Here is an 18,400-nt window from a genome sequence, read left to right as displayed (position 1 = left end):
TGACATCATTGGCGTCAAAAGAGTAGTAGAGATGCTGGAATCGTGTTGCATAAATATTAAAATTAAATTCATATTTATTAAAAAAAATTAATTTATAAGGACATAATTGTACTTAACTTCGACGAATTAATTGTGAGGGTATTTCTGAAAATGGATAATTTTATCTAGGATGCTGATATTATATTATATGAAATGTGATTATTAAATAATCAGCTTTTGAAATCTGTTGGACTCACCCAACCCAAACTATATAAGTATACATAAAGTTTTGATTTGGGATTGGGTTGGATCGTAGGTTGTAGGCTTCTGCTCACCCCTTTGGATAGGCGTATTTATAGGTTGAGTAATTAAAGGGAACAAGTTGAGTAATTAAGATGGTCCTGGCCATGCGAAGTGTGATGGTTTCACACAAATTTGAGCTGACAACACAGGAAGAATAAATACAACAAAAGGAAAAAAGTCAAAAAAGAACAAGTAGTTGGTAAATTATTGAATGAATGAAAGAATTATTTTTAAAAAAAAAGATTATGGATTATGTAGACCAAAATGCTTTGTGTTCCCCAAAGCAAAGCTAATTTCTTTTGCAGCCCCAGGAACCCATCTTTCACTTAGTTATTAGATTCGGAACCCATCTTTCACTTAGTTATTAGATTCGGTTTAGAATTAAAGTGTTATATCTTTTAAGTTATAACTGTTACGAAAAAAGTTATAACTATGAAACAAATGTTAATAGTATGTAGTGAACATAAATTTTAACAAAATTATTAAAGATATAATAAATTTTTTATCATACAAATAAAAAATCATACTAATATAGTTTTAAGTTACAATAGCTAGTGTTTACTAAATACTTTAGTATTATAATTTTTAAGTTATAACTGCTCAACGTTAATTTCAAGCGGACTCTTAATCTTAGATATGGCCTGTAATTAGCACATTGTTTTGACCATTTAGGGGTTGAGTAATACATATGGCTGGACCGTCGTAGAAAACCGTTTCAATATATATATGAAAAAATATTTCTTTGAAAATATATCATAAATACGTAAACTAAGGGCTGAGGCTTTTGTGTCCAAATATATTAGAGTTTTTATTTTTTATTTTTTTTTATTAGCTTAACTTCGAAATTCTCAGGGCTCAATTGTATATTACGTCTATCAATATTTTCTTTTTATTAGTAATACAATAAGATAATTATCGAAACTATTAATTGAAACCATTAGTTCACATTAAATTTTTTAAAGTACTTTTTCAGAATTTTTTACGCACACTAATATTTGAGGAATTTTTACTCTACTCACATTTCATAAAAAAAAAATTATAAATTGTATCCACTCAATTACTTTTTAATTGAGAGAGAAACTAAATCTTCATATTATAAATATGAGGACTCAAACTACTACTGCTCATCACTCGGCTATGGCTATTACGCCTACTACGAAATGAATCTATATATTTTCAGTAAAAGAATTTGAAATTCAAACTTATTGAATCAGGCCATTATGATTCTTATTTATGCGAACCGCCGAAAGAAAGGGGGGAAGAAAAAAGAAAAAAAGAGAGAAGTGGTGAGAAATTAATTTTACATTTATGATAGGCACCAAAAGTTTTTACTTGCACACAAAAAGCAACCGCAACAAGAGTCCTGTGACTGCATTTAAACCGCATTGTTTCATTTCCGTAGCTTTGCCACATTTGACAAGAAAGTGATTGTTGTGAGCCGTGTGTTAACATTATGGGGGCATGGGTGAGCAACAAAGCGTGCTTCCCCTCCCATTTATTGAGGCCAAAATTTCAAAATTTTTACCATTGTTTTTTTTCTTCTTCCCCACCATCCTTGTAAAGTTAAAGCATTAAATCCAAGACAAACACCTAAAGCTTAAAGTTTGTGTTTCTCTATCAATTATTTTAAAGTATTTTTTTGGCCGGCTAATCAAGTGATCATTAGTGTATGATGATGATGTTATCCGAATCGTTTTAGAACGTGAGATTAAAGATTCTTTCATAATCAACAAATCATAACTTGTGCATCTACACAATACAAATGTTATAAAAATTTTAGGGCACTTTCGAAAAGGAAAATAATTGAGCTCGAGTTTCATTGCTTTACCCAAACTGACATCTGGGAATTTGTTTCTTTATCAAATTTAAAAGCCTGCCAAAATTTTCTACTTTGACAAGTGTTAGGTAAATGACTTTATATAATTAAGATTAAAAAAATAAAAATAATTAAGATTAAAAAAATTGAAGTAAATTTAAGTTTTTCTAGTTTTGGTGAAAATGCAAATGTATGATGGATTTACCAAATTTCTTTTCCTTTTTGTTTTATTTTGCTATTATTTTTTTTTTCTTTTGAAGAGTGTCTACTAAATAACTTAAAAATTTCCATCAACGAGAATTAGTTTTCATGGTTTGTTTTTCTCAGATTTTTTAGGAAAGGAAACAAAGTAGCTGATATGTGAGCCAAATTCGGCTCTCGGTTTGCCGATCTGCGCTTGTGGGAATGCTGCTCTGAATGGGGGCTCTTCCTTTTGCTACATGAGATGTGAACGATTTTTTGTCTTATAAGTTTAGGGCGAATTTGAGATCGAGGCAGTTAATAAAATAAGTTGTTTTTGTTATGCGGATAAAATAAGTTATTAATTGAAAAAATAACTTAATATTTGGTAAACTATGTTGTTGCGGTTATTTTAAGTTCGAAAAGCAGAATATGTGTATTTCCTAAAGTTTATTATGAAAAAAAATATTTTTTATTATATAATGATCAAAATAGATAAAATTTAAATTACTTTTTACTTTTATATTAAGGTTTATGGAAAGATAGGACATGTTTGTCTTTTTATTAAAATATTAAAATTATAATAAGAACTTTAAAAGAAGTACGGTGGTTATTTAATAATTTACTTATAAAAAATAACTCCTTACTAACCAATAAAAATTACTGTCAAAATAAAGAAATTTATAAAACATGCAACTTTAAAAAATTAATCGAATATTATTTTTACCAAAACTTATGAAATAAATTACTTATAATATTTTAATTTCAGTTCCAAATGTGGCCTTAATTAATTCTGCTTGACAATTATTCTTTGTTGCATTTGCATTCAGGTTTATTTTGTCTAAGGATTTGTGTCTAATTTGATTTCAAACGTTGACAATTATTTGCTTTTTTTTTCTTTAATAAAATTTTCTTTGCTTGATTACAGTTCTGACATACATCCACACTTGAAGTCAGGTTTTGGTAAAAGCAATTATTGCACCTTAGAGATAGCCATACAAATTCTAAAAGAATGTTAAAAAAAAAAAAAAAAGCAAAAGGCATTAGCCAAATTACTAATTTTTCAATGAGAATCTTTTACTTTATTAAAATAGGAATAAATCAAAAGACGAAAAAAAATCACACGCACTTCAATACAATATATTTTATATTGAAATCTTTTTATGTCACAGTTGAATGAAAAACTTACACATATCTTGAAATAGAGAAGAAAAGTATACAGGTATAAATTGACATTCAGTATTAAAGTTAGATTTGTTGTTACTTACAGTAACTGTAACTTTATATTGACGTCAGTATGTTAAAATTTATATAATTAATTTTTTTAACTTGGTTCATCATCGCATGAATCATAGTGAAATATTCATTGAATATTTTTTACTAAATAATAAAAAATAAACAAAAAAGGAAAGAAAATAAATTATAAAAGCAACCATGACTGGAGCGGTAGTTATTTCGTGAAAACAGAAAGTTGACGCTTCGTTCGACACATGGAAGCACTTTTTCCATGGAGTGTGTTTAGATTTTAGAGCTTCCCCCGAGTTCCCTCGTCAATTCAATGCTTTTTGGAGCTTCTCATTACCACGAGGCCCCGTAATAATGTGTTAATGATCCCCATTCCTCTTTTGTCTTAAACCCGATTAATCTCATCATCAAACCTTTTAACACTCACGTTCCCCATTTGCTTTCTCTTCTTCATTCACTACCACCGCCTGTTCACATCCACAAAAAGTCAAATGCACCGACTCCTTTCATTTTGTGGATCTGGCCTCCCTGCTTTCCCATTTCTAGGTGAAGCTGGCATAACATTTTCTCTTACTTCTCCAAGAATATTTCCATGGTTGTTGAATTTCGTTGCATTTTCTCATCTGGGTTTGTTTTGTTTTCTTCTTCTTCTTTTTTCATTTCCTCACATTTTGTTTCTCTTTTTCTTGTCAGCTTTCTTGGATCAATGCTGAGAAACGACAAGCTAGAATTACAGGTATCAAAATTTTATATAACGAACGCATCATAATCTTTAATCTTTGCTTATAAAATGAGCCTACTTGTGCTTTCATTCTTATAATTGAGTGTGTGTTTTTTATAACTATTTATGTGCTTAATTAATTGCTGAGAGATCCTTGGTTGATCAGTTGTTTACGAGATCATTTAGAAGAAGGTGTTTCTATTAGCTTGTTTGTTCTTGAAATCTTGATAGGGGAATGACATTTTTCTTTGTTCTTTTTTTGTTTATTAATATTTGTTTTTTGTTTTATTGACATTATTTATTTGTTTATTGTTGGCGGCTACCCATTTTATTTTATTTTTTAATGGTCTTGTTTTCGATGAGACAGAGCCGAACAAGTATTGTTTTGTTCAATTCCAGACAGAAGTTTTGAATAGAATAGACTCCATGTAGGTATAATTTATATGAGAATTTTATAGTTATGAGTTGTTTTCATTCTTGACAGTCTTAGAAGCATCTGACTTTGTCAAATGTTTAATTTTCTTTTCACAGAATATGTATCAAGACGGTTTGAGATCGGTTGTCTACAGATCATTTGTCACTTGTGATGATCCCAAAGGCGTTGTAGAATGTGGGACAATCAGAAAATCCAAAAGCAGCTCCCAAAAATTGGAGCATAAGATCAAAAGCCAAAGGGCAAAGAGGATGTCAGATTCATCTTGCACATCTAAGGCAGAGAAGAAGGAAAAGATGGTGTCCAAAGGAATCACAGAGCAGTTTCAAAGCCCGTCGTCTCTTCAGCTTTTGGAGGTCTCGAGAGGAGCTCAGAAGCTAAATCACACGATTGATTCATTTTCCACAAGGAAAAGCTATGATGGACGGTCTAAAGATGTTGCACACGATTTGCTCAAAGGAGCACTTGATCTGCAGGAGTCTCTAATGATGTTCAGCAAGTTGCAAGAAGCTTCCAAGTATAAGGCGTGCTTGAAGAAGAAACAGAATAGGGAGCAGTCTGACAGAGGGAGGAGTGAAGAAGTGGGTATTCAGCGGACAAATTCATGTCCATTTGAGGAACGGAGTTATCAGATGGGATTTCAAAAGCCTCGGTTTTCTGCTGATGGGTCGTCGGGGGATTGCTATGATGAGCTTAGGAACTGTATCAGAGATGGACTTGCTAGGCAGAATCTACTGCCAAAACAACATACTAAGGAAAAGATAGGCTTTCATCAAAGGTACTCAGACTCAGCTTCAGAAATTGCCTCCACAAGCTCAAGCCAATCTTCTTTTAGTCATACCAACAACTATAGTTCCACTGACTCCCCTCTTTCATCAACAACTTCTGAGAAGAAGGCAAAAGGCCCAAATTTGATTGCCAAGCTCATGGGTCTAGAGGAAATTCCCTCAAAGCCATTGCAGAATCAGTTGAAGAATGAGAAAATTTCTAGTCCGCAGAGACCTATGTTTGACATGGATATGCGAAAGATAAGAAAGCCTCAACCAGTTGGCCAGTATGAAAAGCCAGAGCAGAGGACACTGAAGGAGATTCTTGACACCATGCATTTTACAGGACTTATGAAAAGCAAATCTGTTAAAGAGTTCAATTCTTACCCGCATTATTCCAGTGATTCCCCTACAAAGCAGAGATTGAGTAGCAATACCCCACCTATTGTACTCATCAAACCTCTACGTGGTCAATTCCATGAAGCAGGAGAGCCTTTTGCACCAGTCTTTGAGGAAAAGGATGTCCAAAACACAAAAATGCTAAGAAAACTGAAAGTAAAAGAGGATTTTCTGTCCGAAACAGCTGATCCGAAAGAAAAAGTTTCAATGCCTGGCAAAATGAATAGAAATGCAGACACAGAAGAGAGTTCAATCAAGAGGTTTAGCAAGGAAGAAGAAGCGAAGGAAAGGAAGAAAGTAGCTGAGAAACCAGAAGAAGTCAAGATCAAAGAAAAGGGTGGTAACAAGAAGAATGTTTCTGTTCATGTTACTCACCAGTCACCGAAAAAAGAGGTAATAGAGAAGAAAGCTGGTAAGAATTCAAAGACAGTAGTCACAATCAGGAAGTCGATAAAAAAGGAGATTGAGAAATCTAAAAGTGTGTCAAGGACTCAAGATCAGACCAAGGCATCTGCAAAAAAGGTCAGAAAGCCTGATAATGGATCAAATGTTACAAAGAATCGCACTCACCAGCAACAAAACAGTACCCAGAATACCATGTCAAATCACACGAAACAAACTATAAATCATACTGGTTCAGCAGCACATATTTTGAGTGATCGGGAAAGGAACCTAATAAAGAGGGAAAAGCGAGCTGATGAGCCTACAGCAGCTAAATTAGAGGTGAGTTTTCTTTCTAATAGTTTTAAATGATTCCCACCCTCTTTTGAGATTTTTAATTATGGGGAATTCATGAGCATGACAATTCAAATGTTTACTTGCTAGAGTTTTCCACAGAACTGAAATAGGAAACAATTTTTTTTAAAAAAAAATTCTGGGAATACTAACATAGTCTGTATTTATGCAGACAGAGAATGTAGGGTGCAAAGAAGATGAAAAGAGGGTGGATTTTGCAAGTGATGTTGACTCTGGTCCAATTAAAAATAATGATAGAAGTGCTGATCAACCACAGGCAGAGCAAGAAATAGACTCCTCTGAGTTGCAGATTGGAGGTAGAATTTCCTAACTTGATTGTGCAATAAGCAAAGTCTATCAACTAATCATAGTGATGCTGTTGATATTCAGGGTGTTTACATTTACATGCTGTTGACAATCATGCATCTTAAGATGTATGTGTATTTTGATTTGCATTTAACGTTTTAATCATAGGCATACAGACATTCCTGAACTGATCTATTTGTTTATCACTGGTATTTTCTTCTAAGATCCGACAAGAATCAGACGACAATATCACTCAATGTTAAGGCTACTTATAAGTTTACATTATCAACCTTAGAGGAAAGGCATCGTTCAAGAAGGATTCTTTAATGTAGTGGAAAATAAAGTCCAAACTTTTAATCTCTGAAAAGAGAGAGAGAGAGAGAGAGAGAGAGGAGTCTTCTCATTAATGGAGCAAAAAGCATTCAGGAGAGCTAATGAGTGCTGTAATGGGGAAGTTCATCCGCAATTCTCAAAAATCTCTCGGCAATATCTTGAAAGAAATTACTATAGTCATTACCCTTGATGGAGCAAAACAAGAAACTGTAAAAGCTTCAACATAGTCATGTTAATTGCCATTTGAGTATGGATATAATGGTGCATTGTACTTGTAGTTAGATGAACAAAGTTTGTTGTTTGATTTTGCATAATAAACTTTTTCATTTTCAATCACAAAAGATGTTAAGCTAAGTTGCTATTTGTTTTTCATTTCAGAACCTTGCAGTACCAGCCAGACTTCTCTTTCTGATGATGCTATCCTGCTGACACCCAAATGGGTGACCGGTGAAGAAGTTGATGAGGAGTGCAAAAGTTTGAAGGGTGGAATTGATCTGAAATTGTTGCTTTCAACCCATCCAGCATTTCTCAGTCAAGCAGAAGTGCTTTTTGATCTCAATGTTAACTGTCCCACCAGTTTACAAACATCAAGGATCGATGATTTTGTTGGTACTGACGAGACACTCTACGTGGATTGTGCAAATGAACTCATTAAGCGAATGAGCCTTCCAGATTCAAAAATGGTTCACCCTCTGTTATTAAACTGGCTGAAAAATCCAAGAATCTGCATCTCATTAGACCAGCTGTTGGCGGAAGTATACAATGGAGTCGAGATTCTGAAAAGCTTCAGTAAACTTTCTGGCGAGAACCTTTCTGCCGATAGTCTTTATGCAATATTGGAGAAAGATATAAGCTGCAAAGCAGTAGTGAGTGGGGTGTGGGATTTGGGTTGGAGGAATGGATTTTCAGCACACAACTCCGAACAAGTTGTGATTGACATAGAGAAGCAACTCTTCAGTAGGTTGATTGATGAAATTTTTACATAACTGTGCTTTAGTCATTCCAATAAGTCTGTTTTAGATATACAGGACACAAAAAGATTATTGTTGTATTCTTCTGTAAATAAGCAAAATTTGTTTAAAGAAAGGAGGAATTGAATTCCGAGTACTGCGAGAACAACGTAAATCATAGCCGAAAATGTCTGATGAATGCATAGAGTTCAAAGTTTAGGCTCCGAATGTGACATCCTCCGTTACAATCCCATGGGTGGAGGGACCTAAAACAATAGTTAGATGGACGACGCTGACCCTGTGCCCAACACATCTGAATTGTTCAACTATAATCCACTTGTTGAAGAAACCAAAATCACTGCTAGTGGAGGAACGACATAGAATTGATTTTTTTTTTTTTTTTTTCATTCAACACACCTGAATTATTCTAGTTCTCTACTAGAAGGAACTAAAACGACTAATTCAAGGAACTATTTTACTTCAAAAACCCAAGAGTCGAAGTAATTATGTATGTGGACAGACGTAACTTAATAGTTAATACAATTTTGTGCATGCTTTAAATGAGTGCCCAATATTGAGAAAGTGCAAGAAACTTTATTGATCTTTTTCTTTTTTGAGAAAGTGCAGGAAACTTAATTGATTTTTTTTTCTTGAATTATGAGGTGGTCTTGAATGGACCTTAGTTATAGAAGACATCTTTAAATTTATACTATAATTTAAATTAATCTCATTCGCATTAGATTAACTTGTAAAAAATAATACTGACCAAAATAATAACTCCATACAAGAGTAAAATTCTCTTTAAAGAATGAAAATATCAAAACATTTACGCCAATCAACTTTGATTGATTTATTATTATTTTTTTTATCAAGAGATATCCTGAGAAGGACCCCAACTATATGAAATAACTTTAAATCCGTATCACAATATAAATTAAAAGTACCCACTTGAATCAAGAGACACAAATTCTCTCAATAAAAATAACTTTCCTACGACTCAAATTAAAAAACAAACTTAATTAAAACACTTAAGAGAACTCCATTATCAATGGAGTCAATACTTTATTAGTTGATTTGTTTTTAATAGATCAGTGACTTCCAAATAAGAGAGAGAAACTACGCTTACAGTCAGAAATACTTTCGGCGATTTTACGATAGATAATCATCAATTATAACTTCAGGATTGAATCTCCACGTAGGCCCGGAGTTGGCCTCGAAAGAGCAATGCAGCGAAAAAGCCTAAAATAACGTAATTGCCATTACTCAGCTCGGTCTTGGAAACGACAGCTGTTAGTTCAATTAAATAAAATAAATAAAATATTAAATAAAATAAAATAAACAGTGAGCAAGCAAGCAAGCTTACTCAGACTGAGTGAGAGAGTAACACTCACCCTGCCCCCACATGAAACAAAAGATTCTTGATAACGATGACGATCAAATTCAAGCTCACCTCATTGTGATAGCGATGACGACATACAGATAATTAACAAATGGCATCTATTCCTGAAGAACTGTTGCTAAATTTCAGAGAAAGGATTACATGCATTTTGAGACTCAAGGACCCTCTTAACTACAAGCTAGTTCTACGTTTTTTGTACAAGAAAGAAAGATGACAACAAAAGCCCGTACTAGTTACCGATAGCAATAATTAATAGCATCATCATTTCATTTCATTTGTGGTCACTTTGATCGATCAAGAAGAAGGGGTTATGGCGGCCTTGAAGATGAGGAAATTGAGAGTCTCGAGAGAGAAATAGATGAAAGTGCCGTGCTTATGAGTGAAATAACAACCGAAGTTGGAACCCACCACACATTGCCATCCACCTCCATATATCTTGTCAAATTCCTGCAAATATATAGTTTTTAATTTGTTCATACTTTTATTTAAAAAACAACTAATTCTAAACGTTAATTCCACAAATACCCAGAAAAGTGTGTAACGTTTTTAAGATTTTAAAAGAAAAAAAAAGGTGACCTTTTTGATGTGGGTAGCAATGGAAATGGAATCAACAACATCGTAGAGATCAAGTGCTTGCGAAGCTGAGGCCATGGCTTGGACCTGCATCTTCACGGGCATGTCTGTCTCTTTTATCGAAGCTTTTCCCTCCAACATCTTTGTTTTACTCTCTCTCTCTCTCTCTGTCTGGAATCTCTCAGTGAGATTATGAATCTGTGACTGTGACCTTAGTGATTATATAATAATATTGGAGCTGGAGACATAAGCTTTTAATAAGAATATGAAAATGCCCAGAAGCTTCAAATTCAGGATTTATATCCGGAAAAAAAAAAAATTAATGGTTGATTCTTGCGTGGGGGAACTTTACACCTTTTTGGCACCTTTTTTTTTTTGTCTGTTATTAACATTTTTGCTTGTTGGTACTATTTTAATTTTAGTAAATAAAGCAAACAAAATTATGTCTATATATTGTTTATTTGTTTTCATTAAACTGTATTTATCTTGATGATTTTGAAATTTGGAGCATAATTATGGGAAATTTGGCCAAAAGTGCATTGGAGCAAAGCATAAGGTGTCGAGGCCAGAGCGTTACTGAGTACCAACTACGTGGCGTTTGTTGAATGAACGGTTACAGGACTAATCATCTGACCGTTAGCTTTTACGCCATGTTAGAATTTTTGTCGTGGATTTTCGCCACCTGGCGTGTGAAAAATCGAACGGACCTCGGACGGGTTGCAATGTGAAAATGATATTTTGTCCGAGTCAAACCCCGACTTGGTTGATACGAATCGTTTTGTCTTATTATTCAATTTCACCTATTTGATCCAAATTCTCCATTTCTGCACTAAAATCATTTGTATTAAAAATAAGTAATGAATTATAATATAAATAAATTTGCGAAAACAAGAAGCTTAGGACTTGTTTGTTAAATGTCTGAAATTTAAAATTTTATTAATTTTATACCTTTTAAAAAATTTTATTTGGTAACTTACTGTTTAATTTTCGGAGATTTATATATGAATAAAAAAAGTGAACTTTAGTAAATTTTTATATAAATGAAAAACAAAATTGAATGAGAAGTAAATGTTATATTTTTAAAATATTTTTATTAAAAATATTTATAATTTAAACGATAAATACTAATCTTTTTTATTTTGATTTATAAGGATATAAATATTAAATAACTAGATTTAAAATTTTTTATCTATAAAAATAAACATTTATATTCAAATATTAAAACAATAAATATATGATTTAAATATTTGTATTCATACCTATTCAGAATTTAAAAAAAAATCAAACCATTTAAATTTTGGAGGGAAAAAAATGCACTACCCCTGCTTTGCTCAAGAATAAAAAGTTTTCATTATTGTAGTCTGTCGAGGGTTTATTAATTATAAACTAGTCAAGGCAATGTTTAATCAAATAATTTTTTTTTTCTTTTGGGCATAATATATGTCAAAAACTCTAAATTTGACAGAAATTACGCATGAATATTAATTATGGCATTCGAGGTCACTTTATTTTTTTCTTAAATTACATCACAATTCTATTAATAATATAAATATAAATTTACTATGAATTATTTTGATGTAGGTTATCATAAGTTCAACCGGAAAATCAAGTTTAAGAAATGATAATGCTACCTCAAAATTTGAAAGTATTTTACTCCCTCTATATGTATGGCTCGACCTTGATATGATTTAAGATTACTTTGCCCCCTTTAGTTTCGTGAGAATTAGAAAATAATATGATAAAATTCCCAACCCCTGTGAAATACCTTTAGAAACTCTTTTATAAATCGAACAAATATGGACCGACATGAGCCCGATATGAGAGGGACGACTATGGTCTATGGGCCTAGCCCATTAGACTTTCATTTCCGTCCACGCGCTGACTTGTCCCAAGAGAGAATGGGTCTGACTCTGTCCGAGCTGAAGACTTTGACTGACCAAAACCCAAAAAAAAGTTATCTAACACACTTTCTTAGGTTCCGTTTGGTACAGTTTATTAAATAGAGCTTATAACAGTAGAACTTATAGCAGTAGAGCTTATACTAATATATCTTATACCAATAGAGCTTTTGAACAAAAAGTCATTGGGTGTTTGGTTGTCAATAAAAAAAGCACTTTTAAACCATTAAAATGTGTGATATTTTTTATATTATATATTTTTTGGAAAAGTTCTCTAACCTCTACTCCCAAAAGCTCAAAATTTGGGCTTTTGCTAGTAGAGGTAAATTAGCTTATTTAAGCTAAAAAAACTTACTAAAAAAATAACCAAACACCATAAAAAATTTTAAAAAGTGCTTATGCGATTAAATAAGTATTTATGACTCTTAAATAAGCCATACGAAATAGGTACTTAGAAAATGCATTAGGTGTTTCTATGGAAAATTTTTTTAAAAAAATACAAAATAAACACAAAAATGAATCAAGTTGACCTCTTCTTCTCCAATTTAAAACTATTTCCGTAAATAAATCATACTTAATATTTTGAATGATATATTATTTTGTATAAGCAACGTGCTTCAATGCACATTTACTTTTTTATCTGAAATCTAAATAAACTTAAATTATTCTGAATTCTAAATAGAGTTTAAAAAAACTAAATTTGAAAGATTGTTTTTTTGTCTGAATCTATGATAATAAGTATTAAGTTGCTTTTTTTCTTTAACCTAAAATGTCTGAAAACCAAATACATTTACATTTGTACCATTATAAATTTTAAATGTTAAATAAATTATAAGTATCTCAATGAACATGAATAAGGTAATATTTTATTATAATATAAATCATTTCAAGTGAATACAACTTTTTAATATTCTAAACCAGGAACATGTTAATCAATTTCTTGTAGTTTATGATGTATTATATGAAAATATTCATAAAAAAGTTGTAACGATAAATAATGCTAATTTGAAGAATATAAAAAGATAAAAATAATAATAATCTACTACCAAGTTAGGGAGATAAATAATACTGCTAATTAGTAACTTTTATTTGAGTAAGGATGATAAGTAATAAGACTATTTTAGAGAATATCTTTTAATAATGGTATTCACACTTTTTATATTAAGTAAAAAATTAAAAAAATTAATATAATGACTTAACAACAAAAAAATTAAAAAATTTTGTTAAGTTAAAAAAATTAAGTATGAGTCAATTAAATTATTAAATTAAAAAAATATGTACCTCCTCACTCTCTCTTTCCTAGGGATGGCAATTTAACCCGGACCCGAATCGGACCAGGATAAACCCGGAAAATCTAGTCCGGGTTCAACCCGTACCGGAACAAATTAAATCCAGAATCCGGATTGAATTTTACCAACCCGGACGTATCCGGGTCCGGTTCCGGGTTTGGGTGAACCCGTAAATCCGAAACCCGGACCCGGACATCTTTATTTAATATAAATTGAAAAAAAAAAATTAGCCTTGCCCTAATTCACTGCCGCTGCCGCTGCCAAACATTTCCACTCTCTCCCTTCTCTTTCATCAAATCATCATCAAGCCAAACCATTTTCTCTTCGTTCAGCCCTTCTCTTCATCAAATCATCGTCGCCATTCACCATTGCTTCGCTACTTTGTTGTGTTCATGTTCATCATCATCAGAGGCGAAGAAGATCTATGAAGAAAGAATAAAAAATTAATTAAAGAATACAAAATAAAAAAACAAACAGCAAAGGAAGAAGAAAAGGAGATTACAAGTGCAGCCGCAGCAAAGGAAGAAGAAAGCAAGGGTGGAGATGAGAACAATAGTTTGAACAGCATACATGATTTTGAAGACCAAAGCTCATTTCTCCCCTTTTCAGCTTTTCTTGGCTTAACCCCACAAAGCCCACTTTGTCATCATCATCGCCAAATTTGTTATCATTATGTTTGAAAATTGAATTTTGTATATGCTCTATTGCGGTATTGCCTTTGAATTTATTTTTAGTTATTTGATTTTGCATTATTTTCCATTGTTGTTGGTAATAGGTTAAAGATGTAAGGAGGAATTCATAGCAGAGGAGAGAGAAAATCGTTTCTCTTTAACAAGCATCCGGGTTCTAAACCCGGAATCCGAGAACCCGGATTTTTCCGGGTGAACCCGGACCGGACCCGGAGTATAAATATCCGGGTTTATATCCGGGTCCGATATTTTTAAATTACCATCCAGGTCCGGAACCGGAAAGGCTAAACCCGGACCCGGACCCGGATTTTGCCATCCCTACTCTTTCCCATTGAGCTACTCCATTATATTATTATTATTCATACAACAAATAGCAGTTTTTGTCTCTCCCCTTTTCAATACTCAACATGGCAAATGATTACTCATTACTTGAGAATATATTTTGAACAGCGCTGTTATTTCCCCCAATTAAAACCCCGAAAATCCCACAAAAACGATGTTGTTTCGCTTTGATCCTTTTCCTTTTAATTTCAGCTGTCAGCGCGCTACGTGAGCAATCTGTGTGAAACCAAATGACGTCGCTCTCCTTCAATTCATTTCAAACCAAACGACATCGCGAGCATATGCTTTGTCCTTCTCTTTGCTTTCAACCACAACACTCCGCTGGTTACAGAACCTTAAATACGGAACTTCCAAATTGCAAAACCCTAACTAGTTCCTGAAAATTGAGTGCAAAACCTTTACATTGCAAAACCCCAACAAGTTCTTCAAAGTTAATTTCAATTTGTACGTGGGCTTTGGCATAAGGCAGCCAACGTTTACTTTACTTGAACCTTTAGCTGATTTGTTTTGAATTGGATCTTGAACCGTAAGCATTTATTTGTATATTATTGTTCCTAAATTTAATGATTGTGAGCTGAATCGTGAGCTGTTTCATTTTGATTTGTGAGCTGAACCATGGGCATTTGTATATAAATCTGCTTAAGCGTGAGTATTTGTATCTAAATTATTGTTTCTAAATTTAATGAATTTGGGATAATTAATTAATAATGTTCAGTTAATATTTTAATTTGTTTCTAAATTTAATGAATTTGGGATAATTAATTAATAATATTCAGTTTATATTTTAATTTGTTTCTAAACTTAATGAATTAGGGATAATTAATTAATTAATAATACTCAATCTATATTTTTATTTTTTTATAAACTTAATGAATTAGGGATAATTAATTAATAATATTCAGTCTATACTTTTATTTGTTTCTAAACTTAATGAATTTGGGATAATTAATTAATAATATTCTGAATTATTATAATTTGCACCAATAATGGACGAGGTTGATGAAGTGGAGGAATTCCAAGATTTACAGGAGGCTAATTTTGAAGGAAATAATAAAAAATTGTTGGAAAAAGTTGATGAGCCGAAGGTTAGGATGTGTTTTAATAGTCCGGATGAAATGTTTGGATATTACAAAGCTTATAACCAAAAAAAGAGATTTCCAGTGATGCAAAGATCTTGTAAAAAGGGGGATAACGGGAGTATGAGATATGTGACATTTATTTGAGGGCGAAATGACAAGTCAAAAAGCAAATCCAATCATGTTTTGTGGCTTCAACCTAACCAAAAAATTGGATGCAATGCTAAAATTGAAGGACGTTTGGATTTTGTTAGTGGAAAATGGGTGATTGAAAATTTGTTCCTTGAACATAACCATGTCGTAAGTCCGAGTAGGTATTATTGATGCATTCATACCATTAATCCTTATGTAAAAAAACAACTTGAAATAAATAAAGAAGCATGAATTAAAATGGCTCAAAGTTTCAAGTATATTTTTGTTGAGGCTGGTGGTTATGAAAATGTCTCATTCTTAGAAAAAGATGTTATAAATCATGTTGACAAAGCAAGACGATTAAGGCTTGGAGAAGGGGATGTAATTGCAATTCAGAAATATTTTAAGAAAATGCAAGCAGAAAATGATGGATTTTTCTTCAGTCTTAACTTGAGCGAAGAGGGTGTTTTGGGCAGATCCAAGAAGCAGGGCAACCTACAAAGACTTTGAAGGTGTTGTTACATTTGACACCACATACCTTACAAATAAATATGACATGCCATTTGCTCATTTTGTTAGAGTTAATTATCACGGTCATTCTATTTTGTTACAATGTGGGTTGATTTCGCATGAGGACACGGACACATTTACGTGGTTATTTGACACGTGGCTATCATATATGTCTGGCTCTCCTCCCCTTAGAATCATCACAGACCAAGACAAAGAGATAAAAAATGCAATTGAGATTGTTTTTCCAAATACTAGGTATCGATAGTGTTTGTGGCATATTCTGAAGAAAGTGCCTGAGAAGTTGGGAAAGTATGCAGAATATCATGACATTAGATTTTCATTACATACTGTTGTTTATGATTCACATACTCCTATTGAATTTGAGGAAGCTTGGGATGACATGTTAGATAAATATGATCTTGATGATAATTAGTGGTTAAATGGTTTACATGAGAAAAGATATCGTTGGATTCCATGTTTTGTTAAAACAACTTTATAGGTTGGCATGTCAACCACTTAACGTAGTGAGAGTATGAATACTTTTTTTTTTATGGATATGTTAACTCAAAAACAACTTTGAAGCAGTTTGTGAAGAAATATAAGAAAGCAATAGAAAGTAAAATTGAAAAAGAGTGGCAAACAGATGCTATGTGCTTCAGCCAATGGATGCCATGTCGTACCCGTTTCGCAATGAAAAAACAAGTTGAGGAAATATACATGATTTCCAAGTTTCAAGAATTTCAACAAGAGCTAATAGATAAGATGTATTGTGAGGTTTTTAGTTGTGGGGGATTAGAATATGAAGTCGTCAAAAATGATGGAAAGAGTAAAGAGAAGACTTTTCAAGTTATTTTTGAAAAAGACGACGGTAAATTTAGAGGGATTATTTACAAACACGCCATTGTAGTGTTGATACGTAACCGTATAACATTTCTTTATGAGAAGTATATTATATGGAGATAGAAGAAAGATGTGCGGAGATGCTATAGTTGAGTGAAAGTCAGTTATAATGTGAGGAGTTCCAGCATTGAACACCACCGATATAAAAAAGAGTGTGCTGATTTTTATGATGTTGATGATGTAGCTTCCAAAAATGAAGAAAGTCATAAAAGTGTTTTGACTTGGATCGAAAAAGTAATAAGGGATGTATCACTGAATGCTCACTGTCAAAGCGAAGATACAACTGTTGTTGGTGGGTCGGGAAGTTGTATGAAAATCATACAGGATCTAGTAGTATCACGTCATAAAGGTTGTCCACTTTCTAAAAAAAAACAAAAGCAATTTAAAAAACTAAAATAGAGGTACACGATTTATTTTCTCAAGCGGCTACTGCAATCCTAACACAAGTGAGCAATATGACTATGGTAATTTTTTTTTTTTTTATGTACCTGGTGTTGGTGTTGTTTCATTGTCATTTGTTTATTAATTTGTGTTTTTTTTATACTTTTTGTACAACAGCTAGCATAACAGACACTCCCATAACATACCTTTCCCCCCCCCCCCTTACTATCAGCCTTGGATAAATTATAGAGGAGTTCATCATGTAAACTTCCAACAATTACTACAACAAGATTTTGAGGATGCCAATCGAACGGAGTTTTCAGCTAAGGATCCCAACACACGATCAAAGCTAGCTTGTGTTTTAATGTATTATTTTTTGTCATTATTTAAATCTAAACGGGATATTCAGCTGTTGAATGTAGTTGCTAAGTTAATTAACATCTATAAATGCAGTTCAAATTTATGTTGTTGCAGCAACAATTGAAATAAATGTAATTTTTAACATAACAAAGTGAAATAACTCAAAAACTTATATTTTGAAAGAAAACGTTATTACATGTCTACTAGTCTTTTCTTGTTATATAGTACAAATTAAAACAACTTAAAAATAACACTTGAATAGATAACATATCACAACAATCACAAGTATTTTAATATAATCATATCTTGGTGTTTGTCTCCTTCAAAGTTTGTCGTCATACAATTGCCTCTGCATTTCACATTTTTGCATATGCTCGATTTGTTTATGAAATAATTGAAATTTAACGGACAAACACTCAATCTACAATGCTAACTTCCTAACCTCCTTTATTAACAAGTCAATTTTCTTTTCGATTGGTTTACGATCTTCTGCCCATTGAAAATTCTTACATCCTTTACAAAGTCAAAATTTGCGATTTGGATTCTTTGTTGTACGTGACGTTAATAATTCCATCTGATTACCGCATCTGTTACATAGTTGCAGCAGATTTCGAATTTCACTTGTGCTAGATGACATTGTGGTTAATTGAATGTTGAAACTACAAAATAAAAAATAAGGAGAAA

General features: G+C 32.5%; 2 protein-coding genes across 8 annotated transcripts; one reads left to right on the top strand and one right to left on the bottom strand.

Moving 5' to 3' along the window:
• The first annotated feature begins 3,743 nt into the window (after nt 1-3,743).
• On the top strand, nt 3,744-8,324 carry LOC102621477 (uncharacterized). 7 transcript variants are annotated; one of them, XM_006475580.4, is made up of 6 exons: nt 3,744-4,069; nt 4,217-4,259; nt 4,612-4,672; nt 4,776-6,566; nt 6,751-6,895; nt 7,596-8,324. In XM_006475580.4, the coding sequence occupies exons 4-6, from the start codon at nt 4,779-4,781 to the stop codon at nt 8,201-8,203; spliced, it is 2,541 nt and encodes an 846-aa protein (XP_006475643.1). In that variant the 5' UTR covers nt 3,744-4,069; nt 4,217-4,259; nt 4,612-4,672; nt 4,776-4,778; the 3' UTR covers nt 8,204-8,324. The 7 variants fall into 7 exon arrangements, with proteins under 7 accessions (XP_006475643.1, XP_006475642.1, XP_006475640.1 ...); XM_006475579.4 differs by having other exon boundaries at nt 4,612-4,676; XM_025097897.2 differs by having other exon boundaries at nt 4,018-4,118.
• Nucleotides 8,325-9,665: 1,341 nt separating this feature from the next.
• LOC102621186 (uncharacterized) lies at nt 9,666-10,416 on the bottom strand. Its single transcript, XM_006475576.4, has 2 exons — nt 10,143-10,416; nt 9,666-10,013 (listed from the first exon to the last, which is right to left on the bottom strand). Exons 1-2 carry the CDS (start codon nt 10,278-10,280, stop codon nt 9,861-9,863), a joined length of 291 nt encoding a protein of 96 aa, XP_006475639.1. The 5' UTR covers nt 10,281-10,416; the 3' UTR covers nt 9,666-9,860.
• Between the last annotated feature and the right edge of the window lie 7,984 nt (nt 10,417-18,400).

This window comes from Citrus sinensis, chromosome 1 (assembly GCF_022201045.2).
Source record: "Citrus sinensis cultivar Valencia sweet orange chromosome 1, DVS_A1.0, whole genome shotgun sequence".
NCBI classification, from domain to species: domain Eukaryota; kingdom Viridiplantae; phylum Streptophyta; class Magnoliopsida; order Sapindales; family Rutaceae; genus Citrus; species Citrus sinensis.
This window is presented reverse-complemented; position numbering and strand designations above follow the sequence as displayed.

What these genes read in the sequence shown, in the direction of transcription:
- LOC102621477 (XM_006475578.4), top strand. Translation starts at nt 4,015, where the DNA reads ATGCACCGACTCCTTTCATTTTGTGGATCTGGCCTCCCTGCTTTCCCA. An exon ending in ACGACAAGCTAGAATTACAG is followed by an intron (nt 4,260 to 4,775) that starts GTATCAAAATTT and finishes TTCTTTTCACAG; the next exon opens with AATATGTATCAAGACGGTTT. An exon ending in CTACAGCAGCTAAATTAGAG is followed by an intron (nt 6,567 to 6,750) that starts GTGAGTTTTCTT and finishes GTATTTATGCAG; the next exon opens with ACAGAGAATGTAGGGTGCAA.
- LOC102621186 (XM_006475576.4), bottom strand. Translation starts at nt 10,280, where the DNA reads ATGTTGGAGGGAAAAGCTTCGATAAAAGAGACAGACATGCCCGTGAAG. An exon ending in TTGCTACCCACATCAAAAAG is followed by an intron (nt 10,014 to 10,142) that starts GTCACCTTTTTT and finishes ATATATTTGCAG; the next exon opens with GAATTTGACAAGATATATGG.